Source organism: Amblyomma mixtum, chromosome 9, assembly GCF_055824585.1.
Source record: "Amblyomma mixtum isolate Tamu chromosome 9, ASM5582458v1, whole genome shotgun sequence".
Classification (NCBI taxonomy): domain Eukaryota; kingdom Metazoa; phylum Arthropoda; class Arachnida; order Ixodida; family Ixodidae; genus Amblyomma; species Amblyomma mixtum.
In genome coordinates, this window is record NC_143020.1 from 86882743 (window position 1) to 86909294 (window position 26552).

The following is a 26552-nucleotide window of genomic DNA, read 5'->3' on the forward strand; positions in this document are numbered from 1 at the left end:
GCTGAACACAGACACGAGCACAAAATGAACACGCTTATTACCAGGCCCTCTCTGTGCACCCTCCCTATACATAGTGCGAAGACTGCTTTTGAAGCTAAGGTTGGTCACATTGCAAAGAAATAAAGACAGCATGAACATGAGAACCGGACACACAGCACTGACAGAAATCTCGACAGTCGGTGCTGTGTGTCTGGTTCCCGTGTCGTCCCTTTCTGTTCGGCGACCAACCTTAACTAGAACAAACAACTTGCCCGAACCCTTGCTTTTGAAGCATTGCATGCAGTAAGTAGCACGCAGTACAATGCATAGACTGAGCCATGTGTGTTATTGTATCAGCAGTAAACCACGTGCAAAAAAAAAATCAACAGCCAATAACTACAGTCGGTAAAGCGAAATTTGAGCACAGCTCTTCACATATTTTAGTTTTGCAGTATGGTGAAGTAAAGAATTCCAGAGAGCCACCTGCCCCAGCGAGAGGCAGTGATAGGTGACATTTGGCCCTGAGCACTTGGCTATCACATACTTTGTATAGACAAGTTCTGTCCCGCCTCATACGAACACCAAAACACTTTCTTGAATATCTTTTTCAATGAAGGCAAATACACTGGCTTACACAAACATCGAAATTACTTGCTATTACATCTTAATAAAGTGTTCAGTGTCACACTATTACGATGCTATATATCAATTTATGCATGCCAGCACATCATCTCTGGCTGAGAAAGATCTGACAAATCTTGCTTTTTGACAGTATGTGGGCACAGAGTCATTGATTGCAAAGACCAAATATGACTATACCAGCAGAACGAGAACTCAGAGGATTACCTTAGAACTCGTGTGCCTTTGAAAACATGCAGTGAACATGGAAACAATTTTATTTTTAAGGTGCGCCGCCCAGCGTATGCACATGCGTTCAGAGCACTCTTTCTGCGCCATGAAGGACGACTCGGCCCCAAGAGCAGAAGTACACACTGCCAGTGCATTCCAGAACATTTAATTCAGATAGGTACTACATGAGACGTAAGCAACGTATCTATAGCGTTCGCACCGTGCAGCTTTATTGCTTCGCTCTGTCCCGAGCATTTTTCAGTCCACTGAGGTGGTTGCGAGCCACAGGTGGGTTAGTCGGTTGCGAGCCACAGGTGGGTTAGTCGCGATTATTCTGCCGGCAATTGCTTCTCTCTGTGATCTAGCAGATCTACGCCACCTCGCACCCACAACAGTCGTCAACTGGTACTGTCACTATTCGGTGTCCAGATCAGTCTTGAAGGATCGAAGGCGGGCTGGAAACGACATGCTGCAATGTTCTCCAACCCTTGCATCACGAGAAAGTCAATGTGACGACATACCACAGCCCACGCACTGCATCGTGATGATTATAACAAGAGTTATATGCACAGATATTTTCCAGAATGAGCTGGAAACACCCAATCAGGGACGCCAGTACTGGACGGCGCGGGCTTGCGTCCTGCTCACTCACCTTTAGGGACGCATGGGAGGTAAACACGCATTCCATAGGCGGTCTACTGGTCACAAACAAAAAAGGGGCAAATTTAAAGAACTACACACGCCACAAAGACGAGACACCGACGAATACTTCACTCGCAACAGCCGCCGACCGCGATTCGAACGTACGTAAACAACCGCCATGTTTTTTTTTTTCTTATTTGCTAACTGACTGTAGGGGGCGCTGTAAGAGCGCTAGCATCATCATCATCGCGCGTTCCCTCAAAGAAAAGTAAATATAAATAGCCGAAACCAGCAATAAACTAGAAAAAAAAAAAGCATTAAACGTTAAAAATTGCAACATAAATAAGAAAGTCATTTATGCAGTTGACGAAAATCAACACACTCATTCAAAGGAAACGCCAACAAAATTGATTCATAAAAATAAAACGAAAATATAAATATGCATGTTTTCTTCTCCTTGGTTTTGACTAAAGCTAGGACGTGCGACTATTTTTTGGCAGTTTTCTAAATCGGGTAGCTCAGTGCGACCATAAGAAAATTAAGGCAACAAAACTGAAAACGTAACAGGGGCACTTAAGGGTCAACATTGCATCGTCAACAATATGTACGCTTTCTCTCTTGTTGCTCATCCCAAGCTTATTAATTGAATGCATGTCAATTTGCTGTTTCAAAGCAGAACGGTCTTCTATCGTTGTAGCGGATTGAACCGAACCAAATGTACTGTCATGAACAAAGCGGTCACATAACTTTCACTTATGCAGCTCAAACTCACATTATTTATTATTTGAGTGTAGTTTTAATGACATGAAACCACAAGTACCATTATAAAAGGTATTTTTCATCAGAGCACTTCGGATGGACTAGAAGCCTCACTCCCAACAGTGTACAATAAAGCCATTCACACAAATCATGTTGGCAGCAATGCTGAAACTGTGTGCGTCCACCTTACTTGAAACTGCAACGGATGCAAGACAGACAAAATTTTACCATTCAAAATCATAATGTGCCGAGATATTGCTGCAATCTTGAACGTAACCACGCTTGCCATTACAATCAAAATGACTCAACAGCACATGCAAACATGAGAATTTTTTCTTCACAGACATTTTGACACTACATTTAGTTCACTATTTATGCAACTTCCGTTTATTTACACGATGGACACGAATATTCACATGCACGCCAGTCTTAGCATGAGTGCCATGCGTACGTAATTGTCGATATGCACCCCGTCACACATTGTGCATTTGCACATAAAAATACTCATGAAAACTCAACAAGTGCTCAGCAATTACTGCAGCTTAAATGGTAAAGCACACAGAACACGTCAAAGTTATGGTATGGTATAGAATATGGGGTTTAACGTCCGAAGGCAACATGGGTTATGAGGAACGCCATAGTGCAGCGCTACGGATTAATTTTGACCACATGGGGCTCTTTATCGAGCACTGATGTCACTCAGTACACAGGCGCCTAGCATTTCGCCTCCACTGATAGGCAGCTGCCGCAACTGGGATCGAACCCGTCCTTGGGAACAGCAGCGGGCACCCTAACCACTCAGCTATTGCGGCGGGGCAACGGCTGACCACATTATAAGCAACCAAAAGTCCAGGTCTCTGCTTTATGTCTTACATGTTGCCTAGGTATCGTCTACTTTTACTATATCTGCAATCTAAAAATTAACGATAGACAACTTCCCCACTCCATCTAAATTACTATAATTGTCCCATGCCCTTCTTGGTTTGCTACACACTTTTTTTTTTTATTCGAGTAGTCTGCCGTGAGGCATAAGTTGAGAAAAGGGGGAGTGGAATGTAGGTTACAGAAAGTTAGAAGAAGGAGTGGAGACCAGTTTCGGCGAGGTACTCGCATAGGCTGCTGGTGAAGTGATTGTCCATAGTCCACTTCACATAGTCCCCGTCGCGGTTCCACCACAGGCCGACCTGATAATTTTTGGCTAGTTTTATCAAGGTGTCATACAAGTGTAACAGCTGCCACAGTATGAATTGTGGATTCTAAGAGAAAAAAGAACTCACAAATTTTGCACTAATTTGAACAAAAATATTCAGCCAATATATGCACAACAGGCATACACCAATAACATTTCTACCGCAAAACCGTGAACCCACCGTACCGAGGGCCAGTAATAGAAAATCACTGGCCGCCGCAGTGCCTCAGAGGTTATGGTGCTTGGCTGCTGACCTGAAAGACGTGGGTTCGATCCCGGCTGTGGCGGTCGCATTTCGATAGAGGCAAAATTCTATAGACCCCTACAAAAATTCTATTAGTCACCCCTTGTCGTGCTAATATGCAGGTACCAATTATTTCTGTAACATACCTCTTATCATTTCTGTAATACCCATTACTAGGTCTTCAAGAAAATAATAACCTGAAATGTAGCAAAGAGCTGATGGTTGTCTTTTCATAGAACATTCTTCACAGCAGCTCTGCTTCTGAAAGGAGCACCTCATTCTTTGCGGACTCAACTAGTTTTCTTCCATTTTAATCACCATGAGGTCAGAGTACTCCAGTAACACTCTGACTCCTGATATGCTACACTCTAGTGAGCCAGTTTCACAACTCATAAAAGAATGATGAACTCAAAGGTCTGCCACAAACATGTCATGGGCTACATCTTTAATGGAGTAGAGAAACCAAATTTTTGGATGCACATTTCTCTTTACAGTGATGCACTAGGCAATGCTATACACAAGCCACCATGTGGATTTTAACTTTGTCAGCTAAATAATTTACAATTTAATTTTTTTTCTCGTGTCATCTGGTTTCGGTTTTTAACAGCCGAATGACTGCTCTGAAGTCAGATACATGTTCAGGTCACATGAGGCATGCAAAAAGAGATATAATCGCTGCCTGTTCACTTTATGTGACTCCAACTCTTAGACAGGTTTGTGTACGAGTTGATGCAAATAACAATGAACAAAGCTGCAACAATACTGCTGTCTTTGTATGCCTCACATGACCTGAACACATCCCTGACATCACAGTCGTCGTTCGGTTGTTTAAGCTAAAGCAGTGCGAGAGAAAAAATGCAATTATAAATATATTGCCTCTTGTCGCAATCCATGCAGCTCTCTAGTCTTTCTAAAGTACTGCGCATCATTCTAACCGAAAGAAACAACTAAAATTTTGTTGTCTCTACTCCTTTAATACCTACTGGGCCTTGACAATATAAAGAGCACCTAAACATATCAGCGAACTGAGCTGCCAACCTTCAAAAATGTATCCACAAGCTCTTTTCACATTGTGCTTTTAAATATGTTGCCTCATACTCGTGATATACATATGTTCTGACTGTGCACATATACAAAAACAGTAATTCAGGAACCAGCAGACCCACCCATTCAGCAGCATGGCAAGTGAAGAATGAAAATTAGAATGCAGCTAGAAAGAAAAGGCACAGAGCTTTTTCAGACCTTCTAATTTGAATACTTCAAACTTATGTGGCCAACTGTAAATGTTTCCTTACTGAAATCCCACACTCCTTTAGACGTTTGCCATAAACCAGAGAAAAATTTGTCAAAATGCTTCCCTCTAAAAGGAACAACCAAATATAAGCAGACAAGCCATGTTTACATTTCATGCATTTTTAAGCTCTTCACTGTATGCAGAGAAGCATGTCACATGCATGGCGTGTTGATGTTTGGTTTATGCTGCTTCTTAACATTATATTGAAAGGTCATGGCTACTCTTTTTTTGTGTGTGTGTCCATTGCCCCACAGAGCTGCCATCTATGGAGCAAGCTTATTTGCATTTAAAGGTCGTTTGCCTAGTCACTGCTGACTCCACACAAAACAGATTTTCCCCTCAAAACTGACAACGTGCAGTAAAAGCAGGCGCGCAATTAATGTGACACCTCATACACTTCGTAATGATGCAGTGGCCTACATAAGGCCAAGCCAGCATGCTATTCATGTATGCGCACAAATTATATTCACTTATACAATGCTAATGTCAAAAAGAAACCCTTCTAGCTACAAATGTTAATGCAGCGCATTACGGCATGCATGGCATCCAATGTCCCTGTACAACATACTTTTACTAATAAGGCTAAAACAGTGCACCCTGCACAAGGATGAAGGAAGATGAGACAACACGCAGCATCTTCCTTATGCAGGTCTGCTGTTTTTGCCTTATTATGTCATACCAACTTGCCTATCAGTCTGTGTTTTTACTAACTGCTGCAGCAGAAAAAACAGCTGTGAAATTTGGAATGCATTCACGGCGTCTAGAAATTGAAGCTCAGAAAATGTAACACACAGAAAGTGCAAGAAACTGATCATCCGGAGTGTTTACGTTTCTCTCTGTGTTGTGTTTTACTTACCCTGCAATAACCCAACATCGTTCCCAAACAAACCCAAGGGCCACTCTGGCTACGCAGATGCTGACAGCCTAAGTCAAGCCTCCCACTTCATCACAAACCATTACAGAAATGACAGAGCAAGCAAAACAAGTTTCGGCCTTGTCTGGCTTTATTCCAATGCTGAACGTTACAAGAAATACACCAAGAACCACACGTTCTACTTAATGAATATAAACACTTCACCAAATAGATAAAAGAAAAGCAGCTTTCTAGATATTCAAAGGTTCGGTGGTGTGACCATACTACGCCATTTGCTAAACGCCTATCAGCGAAGAAAGCGGCGTGGCACGATGCGTCGAGTTGCGTGAATTAAGTCTCTCCGTGGGCAACGCTACGGCGTCGTACAAAGCAGCTGTGGCCTACCGTGTGCTTTGCGCAACATGGGTGTCAACGCGAAGTAATCCATTACAGCTTGGCTAGTTGGTGGGTAGACACTGCAGGCATATCAAACATTATGACGGAAGATGTGTTGTCCTTTCAAAGGCTAGCGTGTATACGTCCATTCCGCCTTCCTTCCGCATTTTAATTTTTTTTTTAGCATAGCTTGTCGCCGGTGGGCACACATGCAGGACTCCAGGAACATAGCATATATGTACCGCAACTGCCAAATGGCTCGCAGTACCCACCATTTTTATGCATACGAGCTCATCCTATCAGTACGTAGAGGTCAGAATCAGTTACGCGCAACACAAGGAAACATCATTTTCGACACTCATCCAATGCTTCAAACCATTGCCTCCTTCTAGAGGAGGCAATGTTCAAACACGAGATACAATACCGAAAGGTGCCGAAGAGAACTGAAGTGACCTCAAATTCAGTCAAGCACCGCCTTGCTAAACCTCTCTAGGGGCTTCCGATATCACACCACGGCTGGAACAGGTCGCACTGCAAACTTGCATAATAAAGACAACACTAGGGCACTGGGGTACAAGTCCGGACGTTAGCGCGGTCAATATTACTCGTCATTGCACCAACCTTTGATGACTTTCACGGCAGCACTTACTCCACACGTCAATGCACCGCGCGGTAAACAGCCATCGCAGCCATGTCAACAAACCACCGTGGCGTTGGCGAAGACAACGATGGTCACCGTGGCAACCGTGGAGACGCCAGCGACCTAGAAACTATGGCTAGGGACGTTTCAAAATTTTGCGACGCCATTTTTACCTAATTTTGCAACAAAAAGTACCCAGAAATGTACCTAAACAAACGCCATTTTGGAATGACGTCATTAAAAGTCACGTGACACGAGGATCGTCTTCCTCCATTTAGCCTTACGCAACGTTTCATGCCTAGGGGACCTGCTTTTCGTGTGTTGCTGGTTGTGACAGTTCCTTCAGGTTCCTCTAGCTGTCGAGTTACACAATTTGTGTTGTCGGTCTGTAAGGAGAATAAGACGGAAGGAGTGCGCTGACGTATCCTTGCGGGATTCCGCTGTTTCTGTGATTTTCCTGGCGGTTCCGGCTTGTTCGTCATTGGTGAGGCCGTTCTACGTTGGGGGGTTTTGGCCAAGGCCTAGTTTAAGACGCAGTTCATGCATGTGAACCTGAGGGGGCGTTTCGCTGAGAGATGTCTTTGACCTCCCCAGGTGGAGGGTTGGCCGCTTCGTTTGCCAGCTTGCGGGCCCAAAGCCTGCCGCTTGAGTCCTTCCAAAAAAATGGCATTGATGCAATTCCTGTGGCTCTCGTCCCAATCGGTGACGGTGCGATCAAAATGAAAACCACCCAAACGAATTCAACACGAGCTAAGATCATTGTCTGCAAGTCCTCAGACATCGCTTGTGTAGCAGTCTTGCTTCAGTGCAAAATTTTCAGCTCATTGCCAGTGAGAGCATTCATTCCCGAACAGCTTGCATGTGTCAAGGGTATTGTGCGCGGTATCGACCCAGTATCTTCCCCGCAAGAAATTATAGAATAATTTTAGAATGCAGGAGTTGGAGTCCGCCGGCGCGGTGGCTCAGTGGTTATGGTGCTCGGCTGCTGACCCAAAAGACGCGGATTCGATCCCGGCCGCGGCGGCGGAATTTCTTTGGAGGAGAAATTCTAGAGGCCCTTTTACTGTGCGCTGTCAGTGCACGTTAAAGAACCCCAGGTGGTCGAAATTTCCGAAGCCCTTCACTACGGCGTCTTATAGCCTGAGCCGCTTTGGGACATTAAACCCCCCAAACCAAACCAAACCAAACCAGGAGTTGAAGTCCTTTCAGTCAATTGCTGCAGTAGAGAGATAAACGGCTCGCATGTTGCTGGCGAATCTGTAATAACAACTTTTGCCGGCTCTTCCTGCCCTCATGAGCTAAAAGTCTGGCCGATTGTATACCATGCAGACACTCTGCAACCGCCCCCTCTGCAATGCACTAACTGCTGGCGGTTCGGGCATAGTGGCAGAGCATGCAAGTCAGAGACCTGCTGCCGTTTCGTTGGAGAAGGTCATGCTCCTGATAACAGCACCCCAGATCAGCCTCATTGCTACCTCTGCAGCAATAACCACCCAGGAGATGGTGCCGATTGCACAAAACGCAGTGAAGAGCGCAGCTTGTTTAACATCTCCAAAGAGAAGGGGTGCTCCAGAGCTGATGCTTACGCTCTTCTGAACAGAAAGAAAGATTCATACGCTAGTCGTGTGCGTGCTTCTGTTGAAGGCATTGAGTCCAACTTGACTGCCTCCATTGTCACCACTGCAGAAAAAGCCCTTAACAATGTGGTTGAGCGAATGCTAAACAAAGTTTCTGAGGTGTTGGCTCAGTTTGTTGCAGTTCAATGTGTGTCGCCATCAACATCCGTTCTGGCAGCAACGTCTGCATCTGTGTCAGCTTGTGCAGCTAGTGCGAGCCGCTCAACGTCACTGCTGATGCTTCTCAGGTCCCATCTAACGTCTCTGTTCCTGGCAGTGCATGTCGCCCCGACATCTGCACAACAGATGTCGAAATGTCCTGTCCTGCGCAGAAGCATTGTGCTTCCTTGTCACCATCTAAACCTAGTTCTCCCCAGATGAAAACTAAAAAAGAACCACCCAATTTTCTTCCCCATTTTGATATCCTCAAAGAGGCACGGTGGCTCAGTGGTTACGGCACTTGGCTGCTGGCCCGGATAACGCGGGTTCGATCTCAGCCGCGGATGCTGAATTTCGATGGAGGCGAAATTCTAGAGGCCCGTGTACTGTGCGATGTCAGTGCATGTTAAAGAACTCCAGGTGGTCGAAATTTTCGGAGCCCTTCACTACGGTGTCCTTTATAGCCTGAGTTGCTTTGGGACGTTAAACCCCAATAAACCAATCAAAGAGGCGGTTTCTGCCTCTTCAATTGGTGAATAATCATGGCTGGTATCAAAGTGTTACAATGGAATTGCCGCTCCGTACTCTCGTCTATTCCAGTTCTGGAACTACTTATTCACAAACATAACCCTGGTATCATACTTTTACAAGAAAGGTGGTTATCACCTTATAAATCATTTTCAGTGAGAAACTTTAGAGTTTTCAGATCATATCGAAATGCTGGCAGGGGAGGTGGATTGCTAACCATGCTATCTAAACATATGTCTCATCAGGCATCTATCTCTACGAAAATTCGTCTCCCTGACCGAGCTTTTAGCAATCAAAAATTTCATTTCCGCAGTGTGCCGATATTACAATTGCTAATGTCTATTTTCCTTCAGGTGTACACAGGACAGACTGTTTAGACAGCTTGGTGGCTGGCTAAGGCAGTGTAGTCATTGCAGGAGGTTTTAATTACCACCATAGTGATTGGGAAAGTCGTGCTGATTCCTGCGGGCAGCTTCTCTGTTCGTGGCTGTCTGCAAATGCTGTACACTGTTGCAATTCAAGAGAAATAACTTTTATGCGAGGTTTTGCTCGCTCAGCCATTGACTTAACATCATCAGCAGGCAGGCTGATTGGTCGACAAAAGATTCAGGTACATCTAGTGACCACTTTCGTGTAACTTTCACTATCCGGTTATGTCTGCTCAAAAATAGTTATGTAACCCATAAATTTGTCAACGACAGTATTTATAAAAGTTTGATGTCCGCCTCACTTACCTCTGTAGGCAGTACTAGCCAGGATGACAGAGCTCAGCAGACGATTTCATTTTGGCAAAGTGCAGTAGACCACTCAATATTCACTGTGTACGCAGCAGCCTCTAATGAAGAGCCGTCACCCTGGTGGACTGAAGAATGTGAGAAGGCCTATTGTCGCAGAAAAGCGGCCTGGAAGAAGCCATCCTGCAACCAGAGTCCAGCTAATTGGTGAAATTACAAATTTTTCTCTGCATCTTTCAAAAGAACAATTGCAAAAGCCTAGGAGGACTATAGCCGAAATTTAAACACTTATTTTTGAAATCCTCGTATTCTGAAGGCCCTGTATAGATTCATGGAACTTAACAAGAGTTCTCCAGTCCCTCGCCTCACTTCTTCAACAGTGTTATCACCACAAAAGGCTCAGGAAACCGTGGAGAGTATTGCTCGGGGACTGGCGTTACGTTTCCAGACGCGGAGAAACGTACTGTTGTGCACAGCCTCACCCTCTTCGGATTGTACCGAGGTTGACGCATCAGAGCTCCTCTCAGTCCTGGCAATGTTGCATCCTGAAGCTCCAGGAAAAGAAGATGGTGTCACTGTTGGCATGATTAAAAATTTAAGTCTGGGATTTTACAAGCAACCTCTTAGATATTGTCAGTGCTTGATTGAAAAATGCATGGATTTCTAGCATTTGGTAGATAGCGAACATTATTTTATTGATGAAAGATGCAGGGAAAGGATACATCAGAAGAATGGCCTGAGGGGAGAGTTGGTGCATGGTGAAATGAACGGCAGCGCAACAAGGACACCAACAAGTAGCTGTTCATTACATGGAAAGGTGGCATATTTAAGCATACAGCTCAGGCATGACACTCATCACTTTATTGCTCCGAACCAAACATTTGGAAAAAAAGCAGCAACATCGGGAGAACAGACAAGAAACCTTGAACCCCCGCAGAAAAAAACTTAGAGATTCTGATAAGAGAAATTAGTGGAGGAGGCCATCTGTTGGCAAGAGCAGTGTCAAACAATCTATTTCATTAAAGAGTTTCTCTCTCTCTCATGAGAAGCAAAACCAGTCAGAAATCAAATATCGAAAATAAAAAGTAAAAAGAAAAACATGACAATCGTAGCAAAGGCAGAGTCAAACACATGAAGCAAAAGCAGTCAGAACCAGAAAAACAACACAAAGGAAGGGACCAAAACAATAACAAAATTAACAACCCGCCTAAAAATCAACAGACGGCCACTATAAATGCAGGGCTGAAAAGACTCGCAGTACATGACGTCACAAAAAACTATCAAAAAAGGACACTTAATTTCTATGGAGGGATACTGAAGAGTCGCTAACACAAGTGCTTCCCTTCTTATTGATCATAAAAGCCTCAGGAATTTCACGTGCCGCCTGATCGCAACTCCTGCCCAGAGTCCTTATTCCATTTAGCACTGGCTCTCACTTCAAATCTTTACAATGTAGGGGCAAATTCGACCCGCCTCCGTTTTCTAACGATTTTTCTAACGACAGGGCGCGGGAGCATAAAAAATCGTAAGAAAACGGAGGCGGGTCAAATTCTGCAGGGGTTAAAGGTTTCTTGTCCGTTATCCTGATGTTGCTGCTTTTTATCCACATGTTAGGTTCGGAGCGATAGTGCGATGAGTGTCATGCCTGAGCTGTATGTTTAAATATGCCACCTTTCCATGTAATAAACAGTTGGTAGTGTGCTCATGTGGTGTCCCTTTCGTGTTAGCATCCTTGTTGCGCCGCCATTAGTTTCAAAGCATACGTCTTAAATAATATTCGTCTGATTGTGCTGACTTCAAATCTATCGAAATTAATCGAAAGAATAGTGTATAGTAATCTCACAAAACATGTTCAAGATGTTAATGGCCTTAGCTCAGTACAGGTTCGCGTTGATCGCGGATGCTCTATATGGTCTGCACATGTTGATCTGGTTAGTAGTGTCTGGCTCTCGATATGCAGAAGGGAAGTGTCAGCTTTGGTGACTCTTGATGTTGCAAAGGCCTGTGAATAGTATAGAACATACTGTTTTACTTAACAGACTTTCGCAGTTACATCCTCCAACCTATATTTAGGCGTGGATATCTGAATTTCTGAAGGACAGATACTGTTACTGCACAGAGGGAGCCCTATGTTCTAATACTTATTATCAGTCAAGAGGAGTGCCGCAAGGTTCAGTGCTATCACTGCTGCTTTTTAATACTTTGGTCAGTGACATCCCCATTCGTCCTGATATAATAGTTTTTTTTCGCTTTTGCCAGGGATATCCATTCCCTTTACCAGATTCTGCAGGGATATTTTGATGCTGTTGGAGTTTGGTTGCATCATATTAATTCATCCCTGAATGTTACAAATGTGGCATACCGGTATTTCCTCCAGACACGCCTTTGCAAATTTCATTAGTCCACCGCTCTAACCAGATTTCACAAGCGGAATCCATTCAATATCTGGGTGTTACTTATCACCCAGCATTAGATTGGAGCCTTCATATAAAGAACAATGTGTTTAAAGGAGAACACGCTCTAGGCCGGCTGAGACAAATCGCCAATAAAAAGTTTGGGATGCGCCGCGACACGTTATTATTACTATACAAAGCTGATGCAAGACCTATACTTGAATTCGGTTGCATTCCGTTCTCTGGTAGCGCAAACTACAAGATGCAACTCTTAATCTTACTGGAAAGAAAAGCTCTACGTCTCTGCCTTGGTCTCCCAAAATCAGTTTCAAACACCCTGCTTTATCTCAAAGCCAGTATCGCTGATCTAATTTCCCGCTTTCAAGTACTGACAGAGTGAACTTTCCTCAGGTCGTTGGACCCGATGACTGATGTCAGGCAGTGTGAGGTATCAATGACGCGACTGCAGTGCAGGATTCCCAGTTTAAATTTATATCTATGCGGATGTGGGTGGTCACCGACAAACCTAGGTGACTCATGTGGGCACGTTGAATCTGTGGACAATTTCCTTCTATACTGTCCAAAGTTCGCACTTCAGAGAAAGATTTACCTGGAGGTCCCTCTCCAGGTTAGGGCTCCCGTTATCTCTGCCAGTGTCCTTCGGTGCTAGCGCCAAAGGATTTGCATTGGGTTCAATTTGTGGGATTCTCCGTGATTACATAATTGCAACTGGGAGGTTGATTCGCTAACTCTTGTAAAATTCTTGGAGTTTTTCTCTTTTTTTTCACTGCAGTGTTCTTTGTTATTTAACTTTAAATATTCTTCTGTCGTTTTTCATTGACACATTTTTTCAAAATTTACGCTTGGCTCCAATATTTTGTCGTAATCGCTGATGGAAATTTCCTTGTTTATGTCGCTACACCTTGGCCAATCCCCCCACGTGGGTATGCGCCATTCTTAGGATGAAGAAGAAGGAGAAGAAATCTATGTGCATACAAAGCAAGGATAACATTATTCGACCGCAGTCGTGGCCCAGTGGTTTGAGCGCCCGTCTCGGCTGCGGGAGGTGGTTGGTTCGAATCCCACCACCGGGCACCCACCGGTAAAATGGGTACAAGCATCCCCCGGCCTGGCGCTCGGCTCCTTTAGGGGTGTACGCTTGGGAGGAGCTCCGTAAACCCCGCTGTGCCCCTTGCGGGCCAAGCCCAGTTTCGATAAACCTCGCAGCCTGCTAAAGGTGGTAGGTACCCCTCGGCCAACGCGGTTCGAACGCGAGCAAAGCCCTAACGCAACGGCCTTTCACTCTACGTGAGGAGAAAGAAAGCCCCTCCGCAGGGAAAACCTCCCTCAGCGCCACGGTTTACACACACCGTCCTGCAGTTCTACCCATAGAACGCCCCAACTCTCGCACTGTTCCGCTGGCTCACCGCAGCAGCATCAGCAGCAGTCTATGTGCATACCAAGCAAGGATAACATTATTCGACCGCAGTCGTGGCCCAGTGGTTTGAGCGCCCGTCTCGGCTGCGGTAGGTGGTTGGTTCAAAACCCACCGCCGGACACCCACCGGTAAAAATGGGTACAAGCCACCCCCGGCCCAGTGCTCAGCTTCTTCAGGGGTGTGTGCTTAGAAGAGGCTCCGCAAACCCCGCTGTGTCCTTTCGGGGGCAAAACCAGTTTCAAACACCATCAGCCTGCAAAGGTGGTTCGTGATTCAGTTCAGAGTTCACAGTTTCGGCGGAGTTTGGAGAGTTCGATGAAGTTTAAACGAGTTCGCTCTAACGTGGGTTCAGTGGCACTGCGCCAACTTGAGCAAAAAGCTGCGCCTTACAGAAAAAAAAAAGGGCCACAAGTTGGGCTTCTGCCGCACGAGGCGGGCTTATGGTTGCTTGACGGCGGGACTTATCGCTGATCCGTCAAGGCAACTGTTTGGTCTAAGACCCTTTTCCCAAGCATCTCACCCTAGAAGAGCTGAGCACCAGGCCAGGGGAAATCTTGTACCCTTTCACTGGGGATTGAACCCAGCACCTGCCGAATGCGGGGCAGATGCTCTACCACAAGGCCACGCTTCGGTCGCGTACGGCAGCTTACGCTTGTGAAGATATGCTCCGTCTTTGTACGTGCGTGCCCAAATGTCCTCGTGCAGTCATGAAAGTGATTTGGGCTTATTGACGCTTTTTTCAGTAACATGAAAGCTGCAGAACTGTATGACTGCAATACCAGACAACTTTTCTTCTGTGAAGTTTGCTGGAATCATTCCTTTAAACCTGCTACTTCAACAGTTGCATCAGTTGGCAAGTAGATACAATAGGCTGCAAAGCTGCATTTGTCGTTAATTTATGAACACTCATATGGGGTGTGTTTTTGGTCGTGACCATCTCATTGACTCAGTCACCAGTGAACTTTCCACACCTTATTTCTCTTGTAGCAGGCTTTAGCAAAGACAGCACATTCGTGGAGATTGCGCCGTTCGCATTTCTTCTCGGATACCTACGTTCTCTTGTGTTTGTAATCGCATAGCAAATGCAACAATTAGTTCTTTTGCAGTATAAAGCTTTGCGGTAAAATGTGTGATGATTTATGAATTCTGTGCCGTTATGTGTGAAAACCGTTCATGGTGCGTTACGGTGACTTGTGTAAGCTGGTTAACGATATCCCGATGGCGGTACCTGTAACCAGGAGTTTATGCCGAAAACTGGTACAAACAGCTTCAACGCATGTCACCAGTGTTTTTATACTGAAGTAGTCTCCTTGGCATGCAAGTATAAAATTCTTTTTCCACATCCTAATATAGCCTCTTCACTGGAATGAAAAATGCGTTATACCCTTCTGTTCCACTAAATGGTCTATTTTAAAAAGCAGGACTACATCCCATAGCCATATTGAACAATGCCAGTGTATTTTTTGTGTGCGTGCTGTGCCTTTTTGTGTGTTCTCAATTTTGCAGCCAGTGAAGGAGCACCTGTAGCCAGGGGAAGAGCATTCCAGAGGAAAACTGCAGCCAGTCTCTGCCGACCCATAGCTTGATGCTCCTATCCTGTAAAATATGTATTGCGGGACGTGCCTTTGTACCATGCACCAAGAGATGTCGCCTAGATAAATAGATAACTATCGGCATCCCCTTTGTATCAGGCCTGTTGCGAGTGCCACCTCGCCTAGGCAGTTGAAGTGGTTCATTGTTTTATTTTTCTACTGCCCCTTCCTATTTGTAAGCTTTGGATCCTGTTCTGTTTATTTTTTTTCCATTCAAGGCTATTTTTTGTATTCCACACTATATTCCTTCGCTTTCTATGACATGTTGCGCAATTTTTTCGTTCTACATTTTCTTGGAGTCTGATGGCTCTTTAGCCATTGTGTGTTTTTGTAAGAGTTCCTTGCAAGTTATGCACCAGCTCCTCCAGGTTCACAAATTGTCCTGCATTTCTTAGTTGTGATAATGCCTCTTCTTCTAGCCATCATTATTTTATTTATTTCATATCTGCTTTTTTGTCTGTTTGGCATAATATCTTTGCTAGGAAGTGTCGATAAAAAAATTGCGTAAAAGCAAGGCAGGAGTCATTTCTCCATTACGGTTGGATGCTCAGCTTGAAATTGCAACTGAAGCATTCTTTTTCTGATTGAGCAAATCTTTGGTTGGTTGTGCATGTATCTGTCTTCTCCCGAATTGAAAATACTTTATTGAATTTGTTTTGGCTGGTTGTAATGCATGACTGTAGCCATATTTTTATGTTTAATCATCCCTTCAAAGGGTCAGAGGAGGACATCTCATCCTGACCTACGAACTGTGTTGCCACATGTCACGACAGCGATTATTAGGCCACAGCCATAAACGTAGTCATGCGGCGTCACAAGTCAGAATTTTTCTGTGGAAAGGCATAGGGTTGCATTGTAAGCTGGCAGTCTGTCGATGCCTTGGTAAAAACCTCATTGTTGGACGTGCTGTGTTATCCCCTGACCCTTGCATCCTCATATGTGGCCAGAAAGCATGACCAGTTTGTGAGCTTCTTATTGGGTGCCTCCTTGGTAATCTGGTCATACTTTTTGGGCACGCGAATGTTTGGCTATAGAGATCCAAATTAAGGCTCATGAAGGCACCTTCTCGCTCTGACGCTCTTTAGGTTAGGTTTGTATCCTGATGTTTTCAATCACATTTTTCAAGTTGCATGGGCCGCATTTTTAAGCCTAATGCAGATGAGTGTTATTTTGCCTTTATTGTCAAAATTAGACAGCTTGTGTACATGTCAGGAATGATTTACTGATTGCAAATCATCGTTGTAGTATGAAAGGAGGCAAAAAAATCTAAATGTGCACCGCCGTTGCAAAAAGAGATCATAATTTGAGCCTGCCCGCTCATATTATGATCTGCTGAGCCTGCTTGCTTCTGTGTGCATTGCCATTTGCTCAAAAGCACACCGGCCGTGTTGCTTGTGGCATTTGTGTTTGTTTTGTAGTGGCTCTCATTTGTTCTTCATTATTTTGCAGGCCATTATCGATAAGCCGATGTGTTCAAGGTTCCTGAGGAAGAAACCTTCAAAACCACGCCTGACAACTTTCCATGACTCCACTGCTTGATGCTCATAAGCTAGAAAATGCTATGTGCAATGATCTCAGTGCACTGTGTCTATGTACAAAATTAGATGGAAGCGTTTTTAATGTATTGCTTGAATTACAGGGATCTAAATATTAAGGAAAATGTGGACCACCCTCATTACAAATTTTTTTTAGTGAACTCATTTCGTAAGCAATAATATTCTTTCCACAGAAATGACATCAGGCTTAGGATGGAGAGGGAAGGAGGGAATAACAGGAATAAAAATGGCGCCACATTCTTCTTAGCTCAAGAGCCGTGTAGCAGGAACCACTGGCGTGCAATGGTTGAACACTTTAAATTAAGCTCTCAGCGGGATTCGCATTTCAGTCACGGCACAAACAGAACACCTGACCACATAGAGGAATCAAGTGAGGCCAGCAACATGGGCAATTAGTAGTACTATAGTAGAATCACATTATTTGTTCACTCAGCAGCTCAATAGCTTTGGGGCATTCTAGAAGACAGTGAGTCAGATAGGCGCATGTTTTAGGGCAGTTGCAACATTCAGGAGATGTCGCATATTTTTGTAGGAAAGTCTGTGCCGGTGTCAGTAGGAAATTGCATGCCCTTCGTCAAGTAACTTTGTGACACGGAGAACTGAAAAAAATAAATTATAAAAGTAAGCATCTGGTGTGCACCTTAATAAAGGAGACCCATTGATTCGAAAATATTATCCTCAATCAAAAATACAAATTGCAGGAAAGGATGACTTTATTTTTGGTGTAAACTGAGGTGAATCAGACCCCATCCTGTTATTCGGACATCAAAGCAAGAGCACTTCTGAGTTGATGGTCATTGTGAAAAACTTCATTTGTGACACCGTATGAAAGCACGGAATGCAGTTATGCTGATGCTTGTATGAACTTTCTGTTATTTGGACAAATTGATTTTTTTCATTTATGCACTATTCTCTCATTTTTCAATCAAAGGTGAAACATACAGGGTGAAAATTGGGTGCATTGAAATTATTGGCCTTTTGTGCATCTGTGATTGACACACCAATCTTTATCCTGAATACTGTATGACCTTGAATCTGCGAATGCTTGCTTACGTAATTCGATGTAACTCCAGCACTTCGAACTCTTCCTTTGTCCCCTGATTGGTGCTGTGTGAAGACTTAAGCTCTGTAAAACCTGTGCTGTATCGTGTGGTGAATTTTATACCCTATTGTGTTTGCCACTGTTCACTGGTTTATTGGCGTCCTTTTGGCTTTCCTGAAGAGTACACTGTGATTCCTTGTGGTTTGTCATAAGTGACTGACCTCATTTTGTCATTGCACGAAGCATTATTGACTCTGTCGAAACTATATTCATTGCTGTGTTCATTTAGCATGCATTCTGACATTTTCCATTTCGTTTTGAGGCCTTTTTAAGAGCAGGTTATTTTTATCTCTATGGTGTATATTGCGACAATGTTTGTTTTAGTTTTCTAACAATACTGAATGTTGATCTGCTCATCTGGAGTTTGTGTATGGATTTCATTTGATGATGGTGGTATGGAATTTGATTTGTCTTTGAGCTGGAAATTTTTTTTTATCTGAAGCTATTTAGAAAAATTGGCCTATGCTTTTTTTTTTAGGCTGTGTGCTTTAGTGATGCTATGCAGTAGTGCTTAGTGCAAGACGAGTTTTACCATACTCATCCGCAGTGTCCATTTTTTAGTTTCACCCGACTGGTTCCTTTGCATCACAAAATGTCCTTAATTTTAAAATGAGTATAGTCTGCTGTGATACATTTCATTGTTGTCATCATCAGCTCTCACACTCGTTGCTGTTCGATGGTCTCATCACCATGGTCCCAGGGATGGACTTCTTCTGTGCCATCCATGGTGTTAGAAAAGCTGGTCACCTTTAAACCTCTTTCAAAGCAGCGCATTGAGAATTTTGGTCACGGTAGTTTCTTCCCCCCCCCCCCCCCTGGTTTCTTGTCCCAAAACTGGGGATGCGGGTGTTGCAAAAGTAAATGTGATATGCTCTAACTGCACATAAGACAGAGTAGTGTGCAGTTTTATGTGTGCTTCTACTCGATTGATTGCACTCTTGGAGATGGCGGAGGCAGTACATCATGCTGGGCAAATTGGCAACATTCGTGGGCAGCTGTAAACTGGGCGTTTTTACCAGTGGCCATGCTCTGAATCTTTTTTTCCTATGCACAGAGCAATGGCTACAAAAAGGTTTAATAGAAAAATAATGGCTCTATCAATGTTTTGTGTCATTAAGCATGACTCAGACTGATTAGTTTTTATGCCTCTGTCGGCAGACTTGAACTGACCTTCCCATGAAACCACAAAATATGGAAGTTTGTCAATGCAATGGCTGTTGGCTAGATTCTAATAGGTCTGTAAATTTATAGGCAATTGTCTGTGTTTCATGAGCATAGCTATAGTAATCTGCATGCAGAATTAAAAGTCAATGATGTTGCTTTGGAACTCACTTGTTCTCAGTCTCGTCCTACTGAATTTGCACAACCTGGTAAAGGTGTTTTACAAGAGTGTATTCTGTATTCATTGTGTCATCCACATTACACCACATGAGCTGTTGCACATGTGGTCTTTTGTCTTAGTGAATGTTATCTGGTTTTCACGTGCAGGCTTGCGCTCCAGGGTCCAGAAACATGGTGTTCCTTCATCACAGAACTCACCAGGTTAGAATCTGCACTTTCTCCATATATGGTTTCCTGAAGGTTATCTTCCAAAGAGCAGTTTGTAGGATACGGAAACTTTAGTTTACTGAACTGTGGTGAATGATGGTGGTATTGGCCTTCGATATTCTGCAAAGTTGTTTTCTATGATATGTGAACTATACTAACCGAACTTTCTCCTCTGTGAGTTCTGTTCATTGATGCAAGAAATTGTACAGGAGACCAAGAGCTGATCTGGCTTTTAGCCTTTAGCCTTTTCCTCCCATTAGACACTCTCTGAAGAGCAAATAAAACAAAAAAAATGGCTTTGTGCATTGGGCTAAGCATAGCTGACTGCCACTTGTTTAGCTATTAAGCCCACCTCTGTGGACTTTGGACAGTGTCTGTCGTGATGCCAGTAGTGTAAGCGCTAATGTCAAACGCAGCAACTTTGGATGGATTACAAAGGCTGCCTTATTTTTTCGCACTGAAAACATTTCTTGCAGCCGTAATGTTTTTCCTCATGCGTGCAGAATTGACTGCAGACACGTCTTGTTTCAGGCATCAGTTCTCTTTACGGCTGATCTGTTGAATAAAACTTTTGGTATACATCCATAACTTTTGATAAGTGTGTCCTCCACATACAACTTTTCTTTCTAATTCCAAAATTCCAAGTGAGCTGTGGAATGCTGGTCCATGTATTTTATTTAAATTTCTCTACCTGTGCAACACAGGTTCAGTCACACAGAGCGACCATGGCACACCTCCTGTGCAAGATTCAACCAGTGAAAGGCGCCCTGTGGGCCGCTGCATTGAATCTACTCCTAACATGGGTAACCGCAGGGGTAAACCCACAGGAAATAAACTGCACAAATGCACCCACTGCAGCAAGGGATTCAAAATAAGATTTCAGCTAGTGCGGCATGTCAGAGTCCATACCGGCGATTGCCCATACCATTGTAACGACTGTGGAGATAGCTTTGCACTAAAGCTCACATTAGAGCAACACCAGCACTTTCATACTGGTGAACATCCTTACCGTTGTGACCATTGTGGTGACAGCTTTGCACAAGTGGTCACCCTAAAGAGACAATTTATAGGCAATTGACTGTTTTTCATGGGCGTAGGTCTAGTAATCTACATGCAGAATTAAAAATCAATGATGTTGCTTTGGAACTCGCTTCTTTTCAATCTCGTCCTACTGAATTTGCACAACCTAGTAAAGCTGTTTTACGAGAGTGTATTCAGTATTCATTGTATCATCCACCACATGAGCTGTTGCACATGTGGTCTTTTGTCTTAGTGAATATTATCTGGTTTTCACATGCAGGCTTGAGCCCCGGGAATCACAAACATGGTGTACCTTCTGCACAGAACTTATCAGGTTGGTGTCTACAGTTTTTCTCCATATATGTTTTCGTGAAGGTTGTCTTTTGACAATCAGCGTGAAGGATACGGAAGCTTCAGTTTGCAGAACTCTGCTGAGTGACAATATTTGCCTTCGATATCCTGGAAAGTTGTGTTCTTTGAAATATCAACTTTTGACCGAACTGTCACCCCTGTGAGTTCTGTGCATTGATGTAAAAACTTCACAGGGTTTGATGCCTCCTCAGGCTGTTAGCCTTTAGCTTTAGCCCTCTCTTAAACACTGTCTGAGAGGCAAATAAAGCAAAAGAAATGCCGTTGTCCTATGTGCTAAGTGCGACTAATTACCATTCATATAGCTATTAAGCGCACCTGGGTAGATTTTGGACAGTGTCTTGTGTCGGGACTTTGCCCCACATCTTCCCCTGTGGTTTACGTTCCTGTGGTGCACCCTCCCAAGGCCTGTATCAAGGAGGGGAGCGCCATGTGATCCTCCCTAGTTATCTTAACTAGCAAAAGAGGGTGTCTGCGTCGCACAAACATGACCACCAGAGATTGCGTGACTGCTGCGCATGCATGGGAGAGCACTCTCTCTTGTGCTAGGCAATTTGTCGCAAATGTTCATTTCGACACGGCGCTCCACTCTCCACTAGTGCAGGGATGCCTTGTGGTGGGAACATTCTCCCGCCAGCTTGTTCAGTCTTGTTTCAGAGTTTCCCCTTTGCCTTGGCATTAGCAAACGTTTGCTTGTAACTGTGCTGCTCAGTTGGACATCCTTGATTCCTTAGTGTATCTTGCTAGCTGGCATTGTTGTAGCAAGAAATGCCTGTTTATTTCAGCTACAGTGTCGTTCCTTTGTTCCCTTTGAGCAAGGCCTGCCGTTTTCAGCGTGCTCTAAGTAGTGTACGCGATTGCAGAATGGGATCTGGCAGTCTTGAACTCTGTCAGGTGCGGTTAAGTGGGGAGCAGGTAGTATCTCCCCTTACTAAAAACCCCATACATGATGCCAATAATGCCAGTGCAAGGGCCATTGGCAGGGACTGGCATTGGTGATGTTTCTTGCAGGCTAAATCTTTTCTTCAACTGCGTGCAGAATTCACTACAGGGACATCTTGTTTCAGTCCTGAATTGTCTTTAAGGGCAGTCTGTTAAATAAAACTTTTGATAAACATCTACACCTTTTGATGTGGGTGTCTTCCACATCTATCATTTATCCCTAACTCCTAATGAACTGTGGATTGTAGGTGCTTGCATTTTGTTGAAAGTACTTTGTCTTAAAATGCAGGTTCCGTCTTTACAGAGAGTGGACGTGGCGCACCTGCCGTGCAAGATTCAACCAGTCAAAGCCGTAGAGTGAGCCACTGCACGGAATCTACTCCCTCTGGCAGGGGTAACCACCGTGATAAGCCCGCAAAAAAGAAGCTTGACGAGTTCACCCACTCTAGCAAGGGATTCAAAAAGAGGTCCAAGCTGGTGGCGCATCTCCGAGAGCATACCGTCGACCGCCCATATCATTGTGACCATTGTGGAAAAAGCTTTGCGCGCAAGTTCACCCTAAAGCAACACCAGCGCATTCACACAGGCGAGCGCCCTTACTGTTGTGACCAATGTAGATGCAGCTTTACACAAAAAGGCACTTTAAACGCGCACCAGCGCACTCACACAGGTGACCGCCCCTACAAATGTGACGCTTGTGGGAACAGCTTTGCGAACAAGGCCCATCTTGAGTCACACCAGCACACTCACACAGGCGAACGTCCCTACCGATGTGACCACTGTGGTAGCAGCTTTGCACAACGCACCAACTTAATTAAACACCAGCGCACTCACACAGGCGAACGTCCTTACCGATGCGACCACTGTGGTTGCAGCTTTGCAGTGAAGTACAACCTGGTGGCGCACATCCGTACCCACACGGGTGAAAAGCCATTTCACTGCCAGCTGTGCCCCATGGCTTTTGCGGTACGTTCAGCCCTTGTGACTCACGTTAGATCCCATAAGGGCATAAAGCCCTACCAGTGTGAGTTGTGCCAAAAGAGATTCAGTCATAGGAAAAACTTGAACTACCACAAGAAGGCTCTTCACAAAAAATAGCAGTGGTTCGTGATGCCCCTGGTATAAGTGTTTTGCTGTCATTTTGTATGCTAGCTAACAAGATTCTAGCTGAGTAACCTATGAAAGGTGTTGGTAGCTAATGTCATTATTGTAAGTTGTAAGTTTTGTTCACTCTCAGTTTTCAGAAAACATTTGTTCCCTTGGGCAACACACAGACAGTCACTCAGTCTTTCCTGAACACGGAGAGTGAGCCTCCTATGCTCGTAAACCTGCGTGAGTGGAAATAAAATCATGGTAATACGTGGATGGCATCACTTCTTGTTGGAGAAAGACTTTCAAAAATATCGCTGGTGCCAGTTGTCGGCCTGTCTCGGTGAAGAAATTTCGTGGAGTAAAAGTGCACAAAATTCCATTTAATTTTTAGGCTGAGAGGGCTGATTTTTTTTGAAATCAATATAAATTCACTCATGTATGTCACAACCTATAAATATTTGTATGACAACGAAGGAAAACTTGATCTTGTGTGAATCTTCGTGTGTTTATCCATCAGTGTTAGTAGCAGAAATGAGTGAGGACGAGTAGGTGTCCAACCTCAAAATGATGTCTTTTGCGTTAGTTTGGTGGTGTGAAAAGTTATTTTATTTTGAAACGAGAACTTGTAAAAGAGTTCTCTAATATCTGCTTTACCATTTCTCAGAGCACTGTCGATGCTGAATATAAATGGCATATTTGTGGATTATTTTGTCCGCACCATTTTTAATCTTTTTGGCTGTCAGAATATCAGGTGTTTGTGAACATTTCAAATTGCGCTAGCTTCCTTCTTGTGTTGGTGTTACTTGAAGAAGCCTTTTTTATTTGCGTAAGGTGTTCTTGATAACAAGCTGCAAAGGTCGTGGCTGCTGAAACAAAAAATACTGCGATTAGAGCCTATGAAAAACATTGTAATCTTGTAGTGTATTGCAAAGGTGCTAATTGGGGTCAGTTGTATGAAATTGCTCAGTGCACATTAGTATTTTATCGCAGTTTCCATTGCAGAATGTTCGAATACATTCTGGCTCTTTGTAAAATCTCATCTGCTTGGCATATTGTGCGTTGAAATTCAAAAGCAGTGCAGTTCTTCAAAAAGCTGCTTTTCTCTTTTTTTTTTAATCTTATACTTTGAGCATCCTTAGACATCATTGTGCCTTGCATCCAGCAAAGAATTGCTATCATCACTCTTCAGCACTGAGTGCTGTTCCCCACAGCAAAGCTATTTTTTCTGGTAGCATTGCATTACCAGAGGCAAAACAACTTTTGTTTGTTTGTTTGTTTGTTTTTTGCTTTGGAGAAGAGTTTAAACTTCTCATTTTCTCATCCGCTTTGTTTAGCACATTGACATGCCGTTGCATGCATTCATTCTAATAAAGATTGATGAGCAACCTTTTAGGTGAGTTCAAAACGAACAACCCCCGTTCTTCTCTGTTGCACATTGTGCAGTCTTGCCCATGCAGGACACCACTTTCATATGAAGTAATTGTGAAAGTTCATTTAGCAAAAACTAGTGCCTGGTAGCGTAGGTTCAAAGGCTGTCATGTTCAAGGGTTGTGCTGAGTTTGTTCACTTTTATATGTTATATGTGTTCAGAAAGATCGGACAGCCTTCTCTGGACACCAGTTTCAAATTCAACCCCATCAAATGCATTGCAATTCTGCAATAAAAATAAATCATTTCTGTCCGTCACTGAGGAAACTACCGCGTGTGATAAGCAATGTGATTTTAAAAGTCAATGTCAAATGTTTGAAGATATACGATACGTAATAGGTTGTAAATCTGCCTAGTATCCTGGACTGCTTTAAATTTGGCATTGAGAAAAACATTTCCGCCAATAAAAGAATAATTCAGATTTGGGGTTGTAAGAAACTTTTTGCTTAAAAAATAATTCAGTGTTCTCAAATTTCTGTGCTTTGGCATATAGGAGTAGAGCTTTCTAATCAAAGAATGTTTGTTTACCTTGTGTATTCAAAGAATGATCACTAAGTACGTCGCAGTTAGAAAACCACAGCCGCTGTGGCTTTGTGGTTAGAGCGCTCGGCTGCTGACCCGAAAAGCGCGGGTTGAATCCCGGCCACGGTGGTCGAATTTCGATGGAGGTGAAATTCTAGAGGCCTGTGTACTGTGCAGTGTCATTGTACACGGTGACAGGTATTCAAAATTTTCTGAGCCGTTTACTGCGGCGTCCCTCAAAGCCTGAGCCACTTTGGGACGTGAAACCCCTGTAAACTAAACCAAACGAGTTATAGAGCCAACTCTCTAGACATAATGCCCTCTCTTTGAGTGCATAACAACAAATAGGTGCTTCTGAGTTATACTGGCTCGCGATTTTATGGTAAGAGAAAGGGCGTGTAACCAGCATCGTTAAGGTCATTAAGGCCTGTAAGCAGTGCTGTTAAGGTTCTCACTTCCAGGGAATCCATTTGTTGTGTTAAACTTGCATAGATAAAGGAGGAATCACTTCTGACTCAACACAATTCAAGAGTGACTTTTTTCAGCATACACACCACAACTTGGAAATGGTTCATCACCATATGATGTTAACTGAGTGCTCACACGCGTATCGCCACGTCCCTTACACAGCAGAACCACAGGAGAGTGATCTTGCTGTCAGGCTTGAACCACCACGGTAGTTGCATGTGATATATACTGCGGTATAGAGAGAGAGAGAGAGAAAGGACGGAAAGGCAGGGAGGTTAACTAGGCGATGCCCAGTACGCTACCCTACACTTAGGGAGGGGAACAAAGGGGAAAAAAGGAAAAAGAGCAGCAATGAAATGAGTTTTCTAAGTGTCCAGCGACCACTATGTCATGGGGACAGAGGGCGCGCACTGAAAACTTTAAGATTATAGATGGGAATACAACCCCCAGTCCCTTAAAAATCTCGGGAGCGCTTTCACCGCTTTCTTTTGTGAGGAAGGTTGTGTCCAAGGCCCCAGAACGTTGGACTCTGTTAAAGGACGTGAGTCCAAGCGGTGCAGAGTAGCAATTAGGAAACTGCGCTCTCGCTCAAAACGAGGGCAGTCACAGAGGAGGTGTCCGATCGTTTCATCACAACCGCACTGGTCACACGCTGGAGAGTCTGCCTTTGCGATGAGATGGGAATACGCGTTTGTGAACGCCACTCCCAGCCACAGGCGGCACAACAGCGTAGTATCAACGCGGGGGAGGCCGAATGGTATATGATGTTGAAGCAAGAGGTTGAAGTGGTGCGAGCGAGGTGTCCAACCTCCAGGGGCAGACCACGACGTTACAGTCAGGTTTCGGGCGAGCAGTTGAAGGTGTTGCTGCGTCAGCTCTTGTCAGTGGTATGCGGACAGTGTTGGTTGTATCGTGAGCCGATCGAGCAGCATCGTCAGCTAAGGTGTTACCTACAATGCCAATAGTGCACAATGCTGGCACCCTAGTTTCGTCAGCAGGTGTGCAACAGCATGTTGTGGGACAGGTTTGACCATTGGTGCAAAGTTAAAAGGCAGATGGGACATGAGTGCAGGCACAGTTTTGGAGTGGATGTGCATTGTTGTATGTTAACGTGACAGCAGTGGGACGAGGTACAGTTGTGCCTCACAGTTCGTTGCTTGGCTGCATGTGCAAAAGCTGGCATTGCTCTGTCTAGTACAC

The 26552-nt window shown here is 44.1% G+C and overlaps 2 protein-coding genes across 4 annotated transcripts in view; both read left to right on the forward strand.

The window, feature by feature from the left end:
* Window positions 1-26552, forward strand: part of LOC149330003 (uncharacterized) — a 120043-nt gene that overhangs the window by 32078 nt on the left and 61413 nt on the right. The window lies entirely within an intron of this gene.
* On the forward strand, window positions 11507-24783 carry LOC149330005 (uncharacterized). 3 transcript variants are annotated; one of them, XM_089560716.1, is made up of 4 exons: window positions 11507-19505; window positions 20812-20865; window positions 22132-22512; window positions 22597-24783. In XM_089560716.1, exons 1-4 carry the CDS (start codon window positions 19274-19276, stop codon window positions 22938-22940), a joined length of 1011 nt encoding a protein of 336 aa, XP_089416842.1. In that variant the 5' UTR covers window positions 11507-19273; the 3' UTR covers window positions 22941-24783. The 3 variants fall into 3 exon arrangements, with proteins under 3 accessions (XP_089416842.1, XP_089416840.1, XP_089416841.1); XM_089560714.1 differs by having other exon boundaries at window positions 22132-24783; XM_089560715.1 differs by having other exon boundaries at window positions 22147-24783.

Coding starts and splice junctions, on each gene's coding strand:
- LOC149330005 (XM_089560714.1), top strand. CDS start 19,274: ATGATGTTGCTTTGGAACTCACTTGTTCTCAGTCTCGTCCTACTGAAT. Junction 19,506..20,811: donor TTCATCACAGAACTCACCAG/GTTAGAATCTGC, acceptor TTTCACATGCAG/GCTTGAGCCCCGGGAATCAC. Junction 20,866..22,131: donor TTCTGCACAGAACTTATCAG/GTTGGTGTCTAC, acceptor CTTAAAATGCAG/GTTCCGTCTTTACAGAGAGT.